General features: G+C 40.0%; 2 protein-coding genes across 4 annotated transcripts in view; both read right to left on the reverse strand.

The window, feature by feature from the left end:
* Window positions 1–7,975, reverse strand: LOC137866089 (tetratricopeptide repeat protein 39C-like). 3 transcript variants are annotated; one of them, XM_068701753.1, is made up of 14 exons: window positions 7,543–7,975; window positions 6,092–6,140; window positions 4,484–4,612; window positions 4,196–4,310; window positions 3,625–4,012; window positions 3,055–3,223; window positions 2,843–2,936; window positions 2,653–2,760; window positions 2,442–2,551; window positions 2,234–2,357; window positions 2,054–2,151; window positions 1,769–1,873; window positions 1,621–1,659; window positions 1–665 (listed from the first exon to the last, which is right to left on the reverse strand). In XM_068701753.1, exons 1-14 carry the CDS (start codon window positions 7,686–7,688, stop codon window positions 573–575), a joined length of 1,767 nt encoding a protein of 588 aa, XP_068557854.1. In that variant the 5' UTR covers window positions 7,689–7,975; the 3' UTR covers window positions 1–572. The 3 variants fall into 3 exon arrangements, with proteins under 3 accessions (XP_068557854.1, XP_068557856.1, XP_068557855.1); XM_068701755.1 differs by lacking the exons at window positions 4,196–4,310; window positions 4,484–4,612; window positions 6,092–6,140; window positions 7,543–7,975 and having other exon boundaries at window positions 3,653–3,720; XM_068701754.1 differs by lacking the exons at window positions 4,196–4,310; window positions 4,484–4,612; window positions 6,092–6,140; window positions 7,543–7,975 and having other exon boundaries at window positions 3,617–3,698.
* An 802-nt stretch (window positions 7,976–8,777) lies between these two features.
* The window catches only part of LOC137866257 (laminin subunit alpha-3-like), a 53,509-nt gene continuing 45,777 nt past the window's right edge, over window positions 8,778–16,509 (reverse strand). Inside the window, exons 68-77 of the mRNA XM_068702046.1 lie at window positions 16,239–16,373; window positions 16,004–16,124; window positions 13,403–13,536; window positions 13,063–13,243; window positions 12,776–12,934; window positions 12,514–12,679; window positions 11,417–11,571; window positions 11,040–11,133; window positions 10,795–10,914; window positions 8,778–10,445 (exon numbers count right to left, since the gene is read on the reverse strand). Of these exons, the coding sequence (XP_068558147.1) occupies window positions 10,303–10,445; window positions 10,795–10,914; window positions 11,040–11,133; window positions 11,417–11,571; window positions 12,514–12,679; window positions 12,776–12,934; window positions 13,063–13,243; window positions 13,403–13,536; window positions 16,004–16,124; window positions 16,239–16,373 (1,408 nt within the window). The 3' untranslated portion in view covers window positions 8,778–10,302. The remainder of the gene's footprint in view (window positions 10,446–10,794; window positions 10,915–11,039; window positions 11,134–11,416; window positions 11,572–12,513; window positions 12,680–12,775; window positions 12,935–13,062; window positions 13,244–13,402; window positions 13,537–16,003; window positions 16,125–16,238; window positions 16,374–16,509) is intronic.

The following is a 16,509-nucleotide window of genomic DNA, read 5'->3' on the forward strand; positions in this document are numbered from 1 at the left end:
TTCTGTTTTACTATATTCATTTTATTATCTTAAAACAAAACAATATAAATAGGAACCAGTATATAGCGCATCTAGGCCGCTCACATGTTGATATCTATTAAAACCTGTGTGCAAGACATATTTACACTGATAAAAACAATTCTGCTTAAAAATAGGGGCTACACAAAAACCAAGAAGCCAACACTGAGATGGCTGAGTCATTCATTTTAACTGCTATGTCAGTAAATACTGAATATGTGCTATTACTCTACTTGACCTGACTCCAAATCAGATAGTCAAAATTAATTTACAGCTTTTCATCTGATTTGACTGGCATCTAGTTTTGAAATTAACCATGTAATCAATAAATACCCAACGTATTAATTTATTAAAAAGTACAGTAACATATACATACCTCCTGTAACTGTTCTCCCATGTGTATATTGCAAATAATTCAAAATGATGCATTGGCTCAGAATCCAAAAATAAAAATGAATAAATTAAAACAAAACAGTGTATCACTAGTGACCTGAATGATATTGTGGCTTTTTATAGACATTCCTTCCAGTCCTTTCCGAGGTGCAGATAAAATGTCATGGCTGTGCTGCAGCAGCCCTCATTGAGGCGAGAGCTGAGTGAATACGAACATGGAGCCTGTTCTCAAAGTCATAGCCGGCATAGTCCTCCTGCATAGTCCATGAAAAAAGACAAAAATAATAAAATCAAATGTTATTTTATTTGTGCTTTGCAGTCAGCACATGTCAGACTGATCAATGCTCTCACTGCCTAACCAAGTAGCAGCATAGCATAGCCATTAAAGAAGCAGAGAGCTTCTATTCCGTCAGCTTAGTGTGGATGGGATGTGGCCTGCTTTGCTTTGTCATGCCCCCATACTGAGGTCAGAATATGCAAATGCTATGCAAATACAACTTACTCAAATCAACAGGGCAGTGTGAGGTCTCAGAAGGGCACAGAACCTTCCTGGGTTTGTCAACATGGGGCACCATAACAGAGGAAGTCCAGGTAACCGTATGAACAGTGACAGGTACCAGGCATAGCCTCAGCCAGCCACTCTCATCGGTTCCCTGAGAACGTGGATGTAGACCATGCTTTTCTATGCAAATGAGCGTCGTTCCTTGTGGGGACGGACATGTTTGCGCACTCTCAGGACTGCTGACAACATTTCCTTCAACAGGAGTTTTATTTTCTCAGTCAGTGCATCATGATGTGGTGACTGAGCAGGGGGAAGACGAGCTTCTGTTTGCATGGAGGTAGCTTTTCAGACCACACAAACCCAGTCTACATTCACGGCCTATGGAGTTTGTTGGTTGCGGTTTTCCAGCTTCAACCCTCTGTAACTAAGTTCCTTGACTTCAGAGGGAACCATGCATTTGGCTTGCCTTTACTTTATTAGTTATGCTATTATCTGATCAGGTAGTGAGTGTATTGATCGGCACATCTAAAATCTCCCCCAGGCTTCGTCAGGGGTAAACTAATAATGAAGCCTGTTAGCAGAGAACTAGTCATGCTACTTGCTACCAACTACTTAGTGATATCACAATCAATAATCAAATGATAACCAGCACACATCTTTAGAAAGCACAGAGCAAAAAAGCACTGCAATTAAGAAACCTACTGTACCTTAGCCTGAAGCATCAGCACTCTGCCCTTCCCTGCAGACTGGAAAAAAAAAACAATAAAATATTTATGTGACTTTTCCACCACCTCAGATAAGGGAAATAGTATCTCTTACCATCACACACACACACACAAACACACAAAAACTTGCCTCTGGGCTGTTCAGCAGCACACAACCCAGTTCATAGCAGGAGTAGGGCTGCACATAAGAGTTGCTCAGACGACCAACCTCATCTCTTGCAGCCAGATGGAAAAACTGCAAAAGGGGAGGAAAAGATGTATTAGTTATAGCTTTCATCACCACAGTAGTGACTTTTATGTGATGAGCATACTGTTTAACTAAAACAAACCTACAACTACAATGGTAAGTGCAGTGTATCCTGTATTGCCTCATAATTCCACACCACATTGTACTGTTAATTTGACATAGGAGTACCTGAATGGCATCGTTGGTGTTTTGAAGACAGCCGTTTATGGCACCAAGAAGCAGGTTTTTCAGGCCTGCGCATGAGGCATCGTCAATCCTGTGCAGGACTAGAACAAGATAAATACAGTTATGCTACTCCCAATGACAACAAACACTAGTCTGCTGATTAAAACAGTTCATATCGAGTACCTTGTGTCATTGTCTTAAGGTTGGCTGTAGAGCAGTTGGGCAGAGCTTTCCACAGGTAAAGAATCTCAATCACAGATAGGATGCAGAGTTCTTTGGATAGACTGGGGGTCCTTAGTTTCTCAGCCTGATAAAATATGTGCAAGCATACTTATTCTCACTGTATTTTCACAAAAATGTGCAATGGAAAATCAGCTGGACACATACTCACCCTCTTCGTGGAGAACAACTCTATCTGATTGTTCTTGCGTTTGAAAAGTCTTTCAACATCCTTGAAAACCTTGACAGCTCCTTCCAGATCACCTGTGGCTCCTTGGCACACTACACAACACAACACAACACAACACAACACAACATGGATTATGAGCCAGTGCCAAACTCACAAGCATTGTCCTTAATTTCTTCTTTTGAACGGTTACCACCTCCAGTTAAATAGGCGTAATAGCACTGGGACCAGCGAGACTCGGTCTTCAGTCGCTCAAAGGACCTGTAAGCTTCTCCGTAGTTCAGTTCGATCATGCTGCACCAACCTAAAATGTTCAACAATCAGAAATCATGATGCGGACTAGAACTGAGCAAACTGGTTTGAAATGTGAGAGGGAAAAATAGTACCTATTTCATATAAACACACGTGCTGAATCTCCCTCTGGTCAGAGGCCAGATCTAAGGCATCATGGAAGGACGTCAAGGCACTACTTATCTCGCACTAGAAAGAGGAACTTTGTGGTGTGAGTGACAGTGTGAAGCCATATTGAGCTTTCTCAAGGCAGGAGAACGGGCCACACGGCATGAGAGAATAAAATGTGTTATTAACATGTATTCACCTCGAGGCGCTGGACTCTGCCTTTGAAGAACATGAAGAGGGAGGAGTTTGGATAGATAGCCTCCCTTTGTTGAAGAATGGATTTGGCCTCCATCAGGCCTGCCTGCGTGTCCGTGCCGTCCAGGGCAAAGAAGGGCTGCACTACTGTGTGATACCACAGGAGGGCCAGGCTAGGAGGGAGGTACAGAGACTGTAATGAATGAGAGTGTAAAGATGACACCATGTGCTATGAAATCAGAACAATTTGGATGGATTTTGGTCTAAATAGTTGATGAAGTGACATTAACCATATTTAACAAATAGAGAGCAAAAAAATGCTAAATAGCAATAGTAGTGTTACTATTGTTTAATTAATTAACATTTAGATTAGTTGGTAGCCATGACCACATTTCCACTCTTTTAAAAAAAGGGTTATGTAACACAGTTGCCAATGTATTCAAGGAATAAGAAAGAACACAAGGCAGCACTTGTTTCCATTACTTTGTCATGTTGTTTATGACCGCACGAGTTAGATCATGTTGAAGCTACAGCCAGAATACAGATACACAAACGTAGTCACTCACATACTCACGTAGCTAAGGGGGCCTTCATGTCCTTACTTTCACTGGCGTACGTGAGCGCCGACAGGCCTTGAAGGCGGTCGCCAGGGAAGCCCAGCAGATTGACGATCTTCAGGAGGTGCGGCGGCACCATCGAGATACAAAGGTGGAAGAGGCCGTAACCAAAGCTGACCGCACCTTTTAGCCGGTCCAGAGCCTCTGGGCTGATGCCGTCCGGCCTCAGGGACGGGCTCGGCCCGGGCGAAGAGGAGCGGCCGTGGCTGGACAGAGATGGAGGCGCCATCGCTTGCTGTTCGGAGGCTCGTCTTCTTCTGCCCTCCTGCAGGTGTGTGATGTCGCTGTAACATTTGTTGTACATCTTCCAGGCTTTACGGAGGATCCAGCCTCCTTTGATGTATGCTGCCGGGAGATTGAAGCTGAGGTCAGTGAAACATGCTATGCAAGGACCGTAAAAAATGTATTTCAAAAAAATTATATTTATACTCATCTATATTCAAAACTGCAAAGTTCATTATCATTTGGCACCAGTAAATGTGCAGCGTTCAGAGTTAACCGACGAGTGCTGATGAGCGGTTTCCTTACACGACAGCTCTTGCTTGATGAAAGACAACACTGCAAGGTAAACTTGGCAGTCGGCAATGATGATCTGCCTCTGGAGTCGATCCACTGCAGCCACCCCGGACCTCTGAGAGTCCACCTGCCCACACAAACAGCTCACACTTGTAGACTGATGTAACAGGCAAGCTAACACACAGCAAACCTGGACATTATGGTCCAACATAAAAATGCTCCTTTTCAGGCAAATTACATTTGTCGCATGAATATATCATATACATTCTGTTAAATGAAATGCTGGAAGACGTTACTCACACTCCTCTTGAGCTTGTTTTTAATGGTCTCAATGACACCGGTGTTTTCACTCTCACACAGTCTCTCCGTGGCTTTGAGGTCCTCAAAGGCCATCTGCATTTTCTCCTCCTCAAACGTCATCATGGCATTCTACAAAAAGGGAGCCAAATAAATACTCCTGTTATTTACATTCAACTATTCCAAAAGTCTTACAAGTCAAGCAAAGCGTCTAATCCTGGATTGAAGCCTGGAGTCCAGAAAGCAGGAAAACAAAAACAAAAACAAACGGCACTGAAGAATCTTCTTACTTTTCAGATTTCATAAAGAACAAATAATACGTAGGAGTTCGGTATTTTCCTTATTTTGACATCAGTTTAGCACATCTTCTCTTTGAACTGCTGAAGACAACATGAAGCTGACTGCACACACTACAGCTTGGCCAACTAAATAAAGCTTAACTTAACGGGGTTCCTTCTCTTGCCTAAAGATCATTTTCCAGGAGTTTAACAGAACATTTTCAGTGATGATCAAGCTGGTACGACAGAGAGGGATCACACAATGAACCAACATTCCTCTCTGTGGGAGTCTGATTCAAAAGATTTGCAGTCTATCAATTAAATCATCTCTTACTTGCTTAGAAATTATGACAAATACATCATATAATAATATTATAATAGAAACTACCAGTTACTAGTGACTAATATTTACATTTCAGGGATAATGTAACTTAAATAATTCAGAATTTCGACCACTTCAGTTGTAATGTCATCCAGCCTGTGTGTGCTACCGTGTGACGTGACTAACATCACCATTTAAACATTAATATGATCGTGAACATAACTTGACATTCAGATGGGCAATGTTATCCATTTTGCGGAGCTCTGATAGATAGACTAGCAGTTCATTCTCAGTTAAAAGTAAATAGGAGAACATTATTTCCCAGCACGACACAAGGTTCTCCAGGATATTTGACTTTTTCTCTTGATTTACATGTGTTTTCCATGACTGGAATTTGTTTTCCATGATTTTCACTGTGCTGAGGTATCTGGTCGCCTTGCAAGTCATGTGGTCTTTTCATGTGTTTTACACTGTTCAAATACATTTATAAAAGATAGATGAAGACTTCCCCTTATATGTAGATCATGCTTCATTTGCTCCCTTCACCCTTAAGAGGTCAAGCTCAAATATCACGTGTCCTGCGTTTTCAGATGACACTGAAGGTGGCAGCAAGCACTCTAAGTTAACAGAATAAAGGTTTGTTGATCGACTATTGGATGTCAACAGCTTCAGGATAGCATAATATTGTTTTGTCAAAAAGTTCACAATGCAGGCTCAACTATTGTATATGTATATTTCAAACTTGAACGGTAATCTCTGAACATGCATCTAGTGGTTTCAATGACAACTTCCTCTTGTTCCTATTGAGATTCAATCCACTTCTTGAAAAGGCATCAATTTTAAAAAAAAAACAACCTCTGGCTTTGTGCCAGGAACATCAGGGTAATTCCTTGAACCTTATTGTGAAACAGAAGTGCTTTTTAAAGTGGTATTTACAATAATTTCTTTGTCAGCATTTGGACCGCTAAGTAACAGTAGAGTGCTGCAAAAGGATGTTGCTTCTTAACTCACCAGAAAACTCACAAAACTGGCTCCGAAACTCATCAGAGGACTGTGGTTCCTGAAACAGAGGGTAAAGAACAGTGACATGTCAGTACGAGACGTGTGTGTGTGTGTGTGTGTGTGTGTGTGTGTGTGTGTGTGTGTGTGTGTGTGTGTGTGTGTGTGTGTGTGTGTGTGTGTGCGTGCGTGCGTGCGTGCGTGCAGGTAACAGATCTAGATGCCAACAAAGATGACTATGGGTGGAATGACAAAAATGTGTCAAGCCGGTTTCATGCATCAAGCACTAGATGGATTCACTGTAATGACATTAAGTCAGACAAATGACAAAACTTGATTTAATAGGAATGTGGAAATAATCTTGGCGATAATCTCACAGAGCCACCTTAAGAGACCTAGGAAAACCTTACCAGGAAACTGGTCAATACAGGCAGTCATCCTCAGGCGCTACGTAATGCATAGTTCACTTCCCTCCATCTTTGTTGCTGTTGTGCAATCAAAACAGGATGATGCCTAGTGCTAAACGCAATTAGCGGAGGTGACATTTAAGCTTCCACCAGGGGTCAGGACACGTAGGGTTTGCCCTTCTGTGGCATCAACATTCAAGTTGAAAGCAAACCTTTTACTAGAGATCATCAGCGTTCATAATAATGACTCAACGCATTCAAAATCCTGCAACCAGCAAGTGGACTATGGTCCGAGTGTGTGATGTACTTGTGACCCTTAGCAGGCTGTTTATAATGAGGTCACCCAAACCAGTTTTTCCCTGTTTTACTTGAATAGCCCTTTAAAACAGGTAAAACAAAAAGGTATTCACACACCACTGGGTTATTAGCTAATTTAATCTTCACATTTGCATACTTAATTACTTGGTCAACTTGGTTTTGGACAAACATAGACAGATGCCTGCGATCATCCAGCAATTGACAGGTGGTTGTGGTGTGAACAAACTAGCTGGGCCAAAATGAGATATTTAACACAAACCTGTTCAGATGAACTGAAAGCCAGCTGACATAGCTGGCATGAGAGGAATGCTAACCTATTCAGAATTCATTATGTGTAAACATTTGCATATTATTTACACTGATTGATGGGACAGCACTTGAAACAAGCTGTCACTACATACACAGCAAGATTATTCTAACAAAGTCATTAGACTATTGGAGCTTTCCAAGTCACACTGTGGGTGTGGATATATTTGCCCAGGGTATTTAAACGAGCTTGTGATCTGATCATAGGGTGCTACACTAGACAAGGATGTTGTGGTTTTTGTTTTGCACGCTAAGCAAAGTGATGCGTTTCTGGCTTCCACTTGGGTCGGTTGACCACAGTAGTGGACACAATACCTTTACATTTGTAACAACCTCCCCCGTAGAGAACGTTTAAGCATCGATCACTGAAATGTTTCCCAGACGTCAAAATAGACAGACACATTGCCTCATTGTCTCTAGACACTCACAGACCTGTATAGTCTGAAGAGCTCGTCGCTCTCCTTGAATCCATTGTTGAGGAGCATATTGATTCCTTTCAGTGCCATTTCTGCCTCGTCGAGATCGTCCGTCTTGTCATCCGCCACGCTGCCCGGGGCCGGTTCTATTGGGTCCGCCATTGACACACGCGGTACCGGAGGAGAAGAGCTGGAAAGCGGCCGCGGAGAAGGAGAGGTGCGGTATGTCTCGCTAGTCGAGCGACTCACAGTCTCAGCCGGTGGCACAGTTTAGAGCAAACTCAGTCAAGTTCATATTCTGACGCTAGGAGACGGATAAGCGAACAGGTCCAAATGACTAACGGCTAACTAACGTTACATGCGCGTGTGTGATAGTCGCTGGTTGTTGACCGGTGGATCGTGTGGTCCGTGCAGACAGGAAATGCGCTGCCTTTGCGTGCTATCGGAATTATCGGCTTTCCTATCAGTCGCGAGACACGACTACGCAATAATCAGCAGAGGTGGGGCTTTCAAAAGGAGAAAAGCGCGAGTTAGTCAACGGAGGAGCTGTGGATATGTGCTCCTGTTTGATATTCTCCAGCATCTTTAAGCAGTTAAATAGGCTATGTCTCTGTTTGTCACAATTGTCCTAGTAAGTTAAAATGTTGTGACATTTCACAGGATGAGGAGGCGTGACGTTACAGTCTTTAAACAAACAGAAAGGTTGTTGATTAGCAAATGTTATCTATTACTGGCAGTGGCAACACAGGGATTATACATTACATTACACATTATTTTTCCACGAAATATTTTTACACAAGAGTTTCCTCTGTACATAAGGGAAGTTAATACATATATTATCCAGTATATCAGAACTGATATCATACACAACTAGATGTCTGTGCAAGTCACTTCTTTGGTCACAACACTTTCATGCTATCTGGTGGAGTTACACTCCAGCAAATTTCTATAAGGAAGCACAATCATAGGAAACTTTAATCTAAATCTAATCTAATCTAAAAATGAAATGGTTCACTCCTCTGAAATTGGGCACTGCACTGACAGTGTCCACCAGTGCCATGGTTTTCAATGTAGAGTTATATTACAACATTTGTTTAAAGGGAACTCAGGTGTCATGACAAATTTCAATGTTGAAGGATCACTGATGACAAAATACATATATTTATATGTTGTACTTTATAATAGACACATTTTAGAAATGTTCGAGTAGTGTTATGAAATGCATGACAGCTCACATAAAGCAACCACTGGTACAATGCACATAATCACATAATTTATTTTGATAGCTGTTGCCTGTTACCAGACGTGAGCCATTGTTAATAGTGATTCATTTTCCCTGTGCTTTTCCTGAAAAGTCAAAATGTCTGCTTTGAAAAATTGTCTATTGTGTTCAGATTGTGGGCTCTTCTCATGTCTCAGTATTTACATCCTCGTTTCCTTTCATAACCTCCTCCCCTAGCGTCTTAGTCCCTCCCACCTAAGATGCGAGCAGAGGAGAGAAGGAAGAGACACGAGGAGATAGGAGTCGAGGCAACAGGCATACAACAAAATGAGACATCAGTGAGTGCAATTTAGCAATTAATACCGGGGTGTCTGAAAAAATGCATGATCCCAAGACAAAAGATATTTTTCAAGAAATACTTATGGCACTGAAAAGTATTTATAAAGAACATTAATTACAAATTGTCTTACAAATCAGTGGTCACAAGACAGGAATGCATGTAAAAAAATCATCATGTCCAATCATCATGCATATTTTTTCATTTGTCACACATTTTTAACAAATGTAAAAAGCAAGTAAGTAAAAATTAGCTGGGGACTTTAAATACATCAAATACATGTTGTTTTTTGTTGTATTACTATCAATATTATAGTAATATGGGCTAAATGGTCCCAAATATGACTTGTGAGACTTATTAGAAACTAATGGCATCTATATTGGTTTTCAACTCATAGACAACGCTCCACAAACTTCATGCTGTTTTCTTGCGTAACTGACATGAACAGCCACGCAGTACATCCTCATGCATGGAAAAGGAATGCAAAATGGAGAATTAATTCAGAACAGAAATACAGTGGTGAAAACCATGTGATTTCATGGCCTGTGTGAAGACTCCATGACTATTAACCAGTTAAAATGCAGATTTGTATATGCTGGCATGTGGATATGTATGTAAAACAGCTGGGCAGCCCCTGAAATGTCACTGAACTGAGCATCTTGGTTGTAAATGTAATTATTCTAGTAAAAACTTTCCAACAAACAAACAAAAAAAACTAAAGAAAAAACTAATAACGATGATCTACATTAAAGCACCATCAAAAAGGCATCATTTGTTTTCTTAAAGTGCTGGGTTGATCCTACTGCAGCCCTGACCAATCACAAGCACTTTCAGAAGCATTTGATTGTCGACAGAAAATCAATGAAGTAACACATCAGACTTTAAAACAACTGTTAGAATATGTGAAGTGGTGCCCTGATACATGATTTTATCACAAAATAAATACAGAAATGTTTAACCGAGCAGCAAATATGAACCTGTAAGCTGCTGCTCATATCTCTATTTTACACACACACACACACACACACACACACGTAGACACACACACACACGTAGACACACACACACACACACACACACACACACACACTGAATTGCACACCTCATAAAATCCACATTCTTACACACAAACACATTCGCTGTCTTGGTAACAGATTGCACATGGTTGGCGGTGGACGTGGTCCCAAGGTTTGTTTCATGATGATGCAGTGAGACGTTCAGCCTGGACACTCTTTGAGGTTGACCGGACCAAACACACCCGACGGCCTGTCGAAAGAGACCGAGTCACCGTTGATCCTCATATCCTGGATGCATCCCACAAAGGACGATGTGACGGGGAGCATCTGTTGCATTGCCGTCTCTGCAGCAGAAAGGAAGGTACATGGGGTGAATATGTGAGAATGTACGTATGAATAAACTGAACAAACATTTAAATAACTAGATTAACTCTCAGATATTTTTTATTTTAATGTTTTTAATTGTTTAGAAGTGAGTACAAAACAAGTGCAGACAAGTACATGAACACATATATGAGCCAAGAAATTATACAAAGTAAGACAGGGACGAAAACAAAGGAGACATAAGGACACTGAGGAAAATAACATAGGTTTAGACTGAGGAGTGTGTGTGTGTGTGTGTGTGTGTGTGTGTGTGTGTGTGTGTGTGTGTGAGAGAGTGAGAGTGAGAGTGAGAGAGAGATTAATACTCACCAGGAATGCCACCCACATACAATGATTCTTTGGTCAAAGTTATAGTGGACGAAGGTGGTCCTATCTTGTAATGGTCCATTGTGTCCACGTGCAGTTGCACAACATTTTTCCTCTTGATCACTAGAAGACACATGGACAGTGACTTAATGCAAAATACAATTTATATCAGTATCCTAATAACTTCTAAAAGCAGTTTTAGTTTGTCGTGAATGATGTCTTTCATGAAGTGACTGTGTGCATTTTACCTGAAATTTTATGAAACAATCCATCACATAAAGAAGCTTTCGGCTTCACCGACACCCTGAATTCCCCTTTGCCATTGTTGGCTTGTGCCACCACCTGTGAATGGGAGCAAGTTCAAACACAGTGCTTTTAATCACATGGATGGGGAATGCATTTTATGTAAAGGTACCTTTACAGTCTAAGTTAAATGTAAGATCTGCTCTGTAATGTTGAAGTCCCCTAAACAAAGACACAGACAGTTGGAGATGTGTTTTACCAATCCAGACCCGGTTCAACTGAGTCTCTACTTTCCAAAAACTAATATTTTGGGTCAAGAGTATCCAGCCAGGGAAAAAAAAACAGCAGATGTGGTGTCTGGAAACTGACTGTCAGGCCTCACCTCTCCTCTGAGCATGTAGACAGTGAGATAGTGGCCCATTGCAGGTCCATATTGGTTCCAGCTGGAATCACCAACATGTAGCAGGAGTCCAGTTGGGCTACGCGGACGAATATTAAACAGCAGCTCAAAGCTGGAGCCCACAATAAAGGAGTCATCTGAAAAACAAAACAGATATTTTCACGGTTGTCTTCGTGGGAATTTTAATGTGTACATATATATATATATATATATATATATATATATATATATATATATATATATATATATCAATCATAATTTAGACCGTAAGTATCAAAATATTGAGGAGAAAGCCTTGAAATGAACATATCATGGAGACTCTTTCGGGTCTCATAGCGACTTAGAAGGAACTGACATGAAACTAATTTCCACTGAAGTCTCTTTGAAAGGGCTAACTCAAACTAATTATAGAGAACATGGAGACAGAGTTCTTTAATTAATCAATTCCAGTTAATATCTAGTGTGTATTTTACTTTTCATTGTACAGAATGTGCAAAGATGTCTTCCCGCATGTTTATACATTACAAGCATATGAAAAATTGAACAAATATGTACAATACATATTTTAAAAATACATTACAAGGGCTAAATGGACCTCGCAGTTTTTTTCAAGGACAATTCTGTGTTTATTTTCCACAAATTATTAATATAAACAGTATCTTATTTAAATATACATAAATATATAGTTCTTGTCAGGATACCAACTAAAAATTATAGCAATTAAGTTATCTGTAGAATATTTCTGAGAGAAATATTTATACATTTATATTTATCTATATTAAGATTTTTTGCTAAATGGAATAACCTTCAAATTTCAAATACGATCACTTACAGCCCTCTTCTTGAAGATACTTCCTTTTTTTAGGAAACCCCACTCATGTCCACTGACATGTCTATCTTAGCACCTTTTTGGATACGTCTATACTATATGTCTTATTAGCATTTTGTCTCTTTAAGTTGTATAGGAAGAGTCAAATTATGTGGATGCGGTTGCAATTCCTATAGATGGCCAACAGTAGCTGATAGAGATCATTATAGTCGTCAAGAGTATCAGATTGCTATCAGAGAGAAGGACTCACTGGTAATGACATGTGCTCCATTCCCTGAGAAGTAAGCTCCTCTTTGTGTCTGTCCCTCAAAGCAGGGGCCAGCACCGTGGTTTGTGGTTGGATTTGACATTGGTGCTCCATTCATTTTAAAATTACGGATACAGCCGGACACACTTTGCTTTGGAAGGGCCTTCAACTAAAAGCAAAACAAACAAAAACATTACAAAAATATAGATATTTCAATTTGTGAACAATTTGTTTGAGGGTGTGAATTTGTGTGATTTTCTTTTACCTTCAGCTCTCTCTGAAGGGACTCTGGGGCACTGCCCAGGTACACAGGTGACACAAATTGCTGCATGGACGTCAACTCAGCATTTGTCAGCAGACCATCCTGGGCTCTGATCCCATCTACAACCAGTCGAAATTTCTTCTTCTCCAAACTGAAAATGACCTGCAGGCAACATATTCGCAATACACATAAATAATGATAGAATATTTAGCTTTGTTCTTGAAGGGGATTGCGTGATCCATAGTAGCATCATGATAAACACGTGATTCGTATCATGTGAGTCCACTGACCGAGTGCCACTTCCCATCATTGTACTTCTCCCTGTTGAAGATCTCCTTCTGTTTGCCCACAGACAGTCTGATCCTGCCCTTGGATATGTATAAAACGAGATGAGAGCGCCCTCCTCTGGTAGCAGCAAAGAACAGCAGGCCTTCAGGAGCTCGAGTCCTGACATCTAGTGAAAAGTGGGGCCTGGCAAGGATAAAGAGAGAAAGACACCATCTTTAGTGTTTGTGTGTGTTGGCTCTGATATAACTGTAGCATAGTTCTTGAGATGACAGACTCAGACAAGCACGCTTCATTTAGAAATCTTCCACTGAACATTGCATGTGTGCATGCATGTGTACTTGCCTGGGCTGCAGGACCTGTAGTGGAAGGCTGTAGCTCAGGCTGCTAACAGGGCCGCCCATGCGATAAGCATTTGGAATCAAGGCAGGCAATGCACATGCTGATAGAGTCTCATTAATCGCCTGCATCACAACATCCTAAAAGAGCACAAACAGACAAAAGAGACACTCAGCACAAAGTAGGCCATCAAATCGTTGTTTGTCTCATCTTCGAGGATGTCTCCAAAGGGGTTCTACTTATTTACTGTCAATAAATCAAGATGGGAGCATACAACACTATATAGTGGTAAGAATGACCATAATCATAGTTAATATATATAAAATACAATATATACTTTATTAAATTGGGGCTCCACAAGCAGACAATATCTTGTGTGCAGGTGAAATGTTGTTCACTGATAAATGAATGCAGCCAACGATTCAACTAACAATTATTTTCACAATTCGATTCTTCTGTGTCTTATTTGGTAGATTAATCGACTAAAATAAAATGTAAAAACCCAAAACCCAAATATATTCAGTTTACTATCACAGAACAATGAGAAAAACAGCAAACATTCCTGACTGCGAAGCTAGAGAATGTCTTTTTTGCTTTTAAAATTACTTAAACCAATGTCAAGAATTATTGGAGATCTACTACACTAAATAACTGACTGTTGTAATGCGGATGTATTCCAGAGATAGTTAACAACCAACATTCAATAGTTTAGACAAATAGCCAAGTACAGCCTGGTAGTTATGATTTCATCACTCATTTAGTTAGTAGTGATGATTGCTGGTGGGTCAGTGTGGATTTTGTAATTACATTAGATGTACATTGAGGTTTTTACTATCAGATTGAGTTTCTTGTAGCAGCACAACACCCATAAACGTTGTATTTACTCAGAGGTGTGTTTGGATTGTGAGGAATTATGATTTGAGTGATTTTAACAGGAATGAAATTGTAATGGAGGTGCAGAGATTGATAAACTGTAAATCGACTCAAAGACCTTTTTGAAATGGCTCCTGTAGTCCCGGTATAACAGAAAACACCACTAATGGATGAGAGACCCCCCCCAAAAAAAAAAAAAAATCCTCTTACACTCAGTGTTAAATTATGTGTGATATTATTACATGAATCTTAACTGAATTTCACAGCAACGCCTCTTCTACATTTTGCCTTTCTGTTACTCCTTTAGTTAAATTGATCCATTATATAAGTCCAGATGGTAGTGTCAATGGATTCTTTTTTCACTTGTTTGACCTCATGCAGCAGCTGAGAATCCATTATTCATTATCTATTGTGGGTCAGTGGTTGTTGGAGATTAGATTGCGTTGGTGATATGGCCTCCGTTAATCACATGCTTCAAATCAAAAGAATAGAGCTTAGTATATTATGGTGGGCATACAAGATCCACAGAGATTTAAAGAAATGATGTAATCATGCTTTGATAATGTGTCTGAACATTGTAAGCTCCTCTAGGCCTCGCATATTTCATCGTGAGGTCCAGCTTAGCTGTGAAATACCAACATTTCGTCTCAGGAAATGCCTTCCTGAACTTCCGACTGGCTACATAATTATAATGTAGATCACTGTTACTCAACCTTATTGTTGGGATCCCATTCATTTTAGAGAAGTGGTACACTGATAAATTTAGTTTTGGTAAGTTTATTTATGTAATAAAATCTCACAGGGCTTCAGTGGCCCACAACAGCAAGGGTTTCCATTTGATAGGCATTCAATTTTGAATTACAATTTGTCAATACAAGTAGAGTATTAAAGTGTGTCATGCATTCTGTTAAGTAAAACAGGGTCGTGAGCCAGAGGATGGTGAGAAACTGAGATGCAGATTTTGTTTATTGGACATGAACTGTTATGATGAAGTTACGATTTATATTATTGTATAATAAGGCATGTCTGCGAGTGTTTCCATTAGGTTTGACAATAGTGTGTAAGAGGGCACATGCTTGTGAATGAATGATAGAAAGTGGTTCATTACTGAGTTACACGAAAGAAAGAAAAGAGACATGAGCTGATTTCAAGCTTGTTATTCACAAGTTTTTGTTTGTAATTACTGTATTTTTAAATAGAATAGGCAGATATACAGAACATTTAATAATTCTTATGATTAATGGGAATGTCCAAGCAACTTTTTATTTAAATACACTGCAGATAAATGAGCTTCTGCATAGGCAACAGAACATTGTGGTGCAAGCTGCCAGTTTTTTCATGTCAATATTAGATTCTTGTCAGCGTCAGCAGTTCTTAGGGCTCCTTCTTCTTCATCTCTGGAAATAAGGCAGCAAAATACAATGTAAACAATGTCAATATAAGACAAACACTGAGCGATTATTAATTTTACAAATGTATGAACGTTACAAAAGGGAAAGATAAATATGGGTATGACTTACTGCTTGTAAGTGAAATCACTCATAGAGTCACCATGTTCATAATGTATGCTAGTTTTACCTTTAAACAAGATGGATTGCTCTAGTCGTTGACAATAATGTCACTTAATTCAAATGAACGAGAACCAAGTTGATAAGCTTTGAAAAGAAGTTTTGATTATTTCATCCAAATGTCAGCTTTTTCACTCGTTTACAGCAACAATAAACAAACTCTCACCTTCTTAGAGGCGCGGTCCAGCATCAGTTGAGCAAGAGTATCAGCAGGACACACATCCAGCAAGACATCTCCAGAAGCCTGGAATTGGCTTAAGTCCTCAGCCTCGAACAGCCTGCCTTGCCTGCAAACAGAACAAATTACAGATATAACATAAACAGGCAAACAATCACTGTGCACAAATCTTGATGTATTTCAAAATGATGCAGCTACGCAAGGCAAAGTAAGGAAATATTACCGTCTCGTGTAGAGGTTGGAAATGCAGCCTTTGAACTTGTCTTTTCCCAGGAACAAGAAGCCACCTGTGTCAGGTATGGAAGTGCTGCCACTGTGCACCTGACCCTTGTCTTCATCATCAATAAGCAGCCCGACACTGTTGTAAAAAAAAAAAATCATCGTAGTATTTTCTTTTTTTTACACTAGCTTCAGAGTTTATTTATTTTCTTTTGCATTGTATTTTATTTTACAGGTTATACATTTCAACTGCTGGGCAAGGAAGGGGTGTCACT

Source organism: Cebidichthys violaceus, unplaced genomic scaffold (assembly GCF_023349555.1).
Source record: "Cebidichthys violaceus isolate CVI_PGR_0920_01 unplaced genomic scaffold, fCebVio1.0.p SCAF_8, whole genome shotgun sequence".
NCBI lineage: Eukaryota > Metazoa > Chordata > Actinopteri > Perciformes > Stichaeidae > Cebidichthys > Cebidichthys violaceus.

Bases quoted from the DNA above. Each gene is read 5' to 3' on its own strand.
- LOC137866089 (XM_068701753.1), bottom strand. From the start codon at position 7,688: ATGGCGGACCCAATAGAACCGGCCCCGGGCAGCGTGGCGGATGACAAG. The intron at 3,224-3,624 runs GTGAGTATGTGA...CCTCCCTCCTAG, and splicing joins ATGAAGGCCCCCTTAGCTAC to CCTGGCCCTCCTGTGGTATC. The intron at 666-1,620 runs GTACAGTAGGTT...TGGACTATGCAG, and splicing joins TGCTGATGCTTCAGGCTAAG to GAGGACTATGCCGGCTATGA.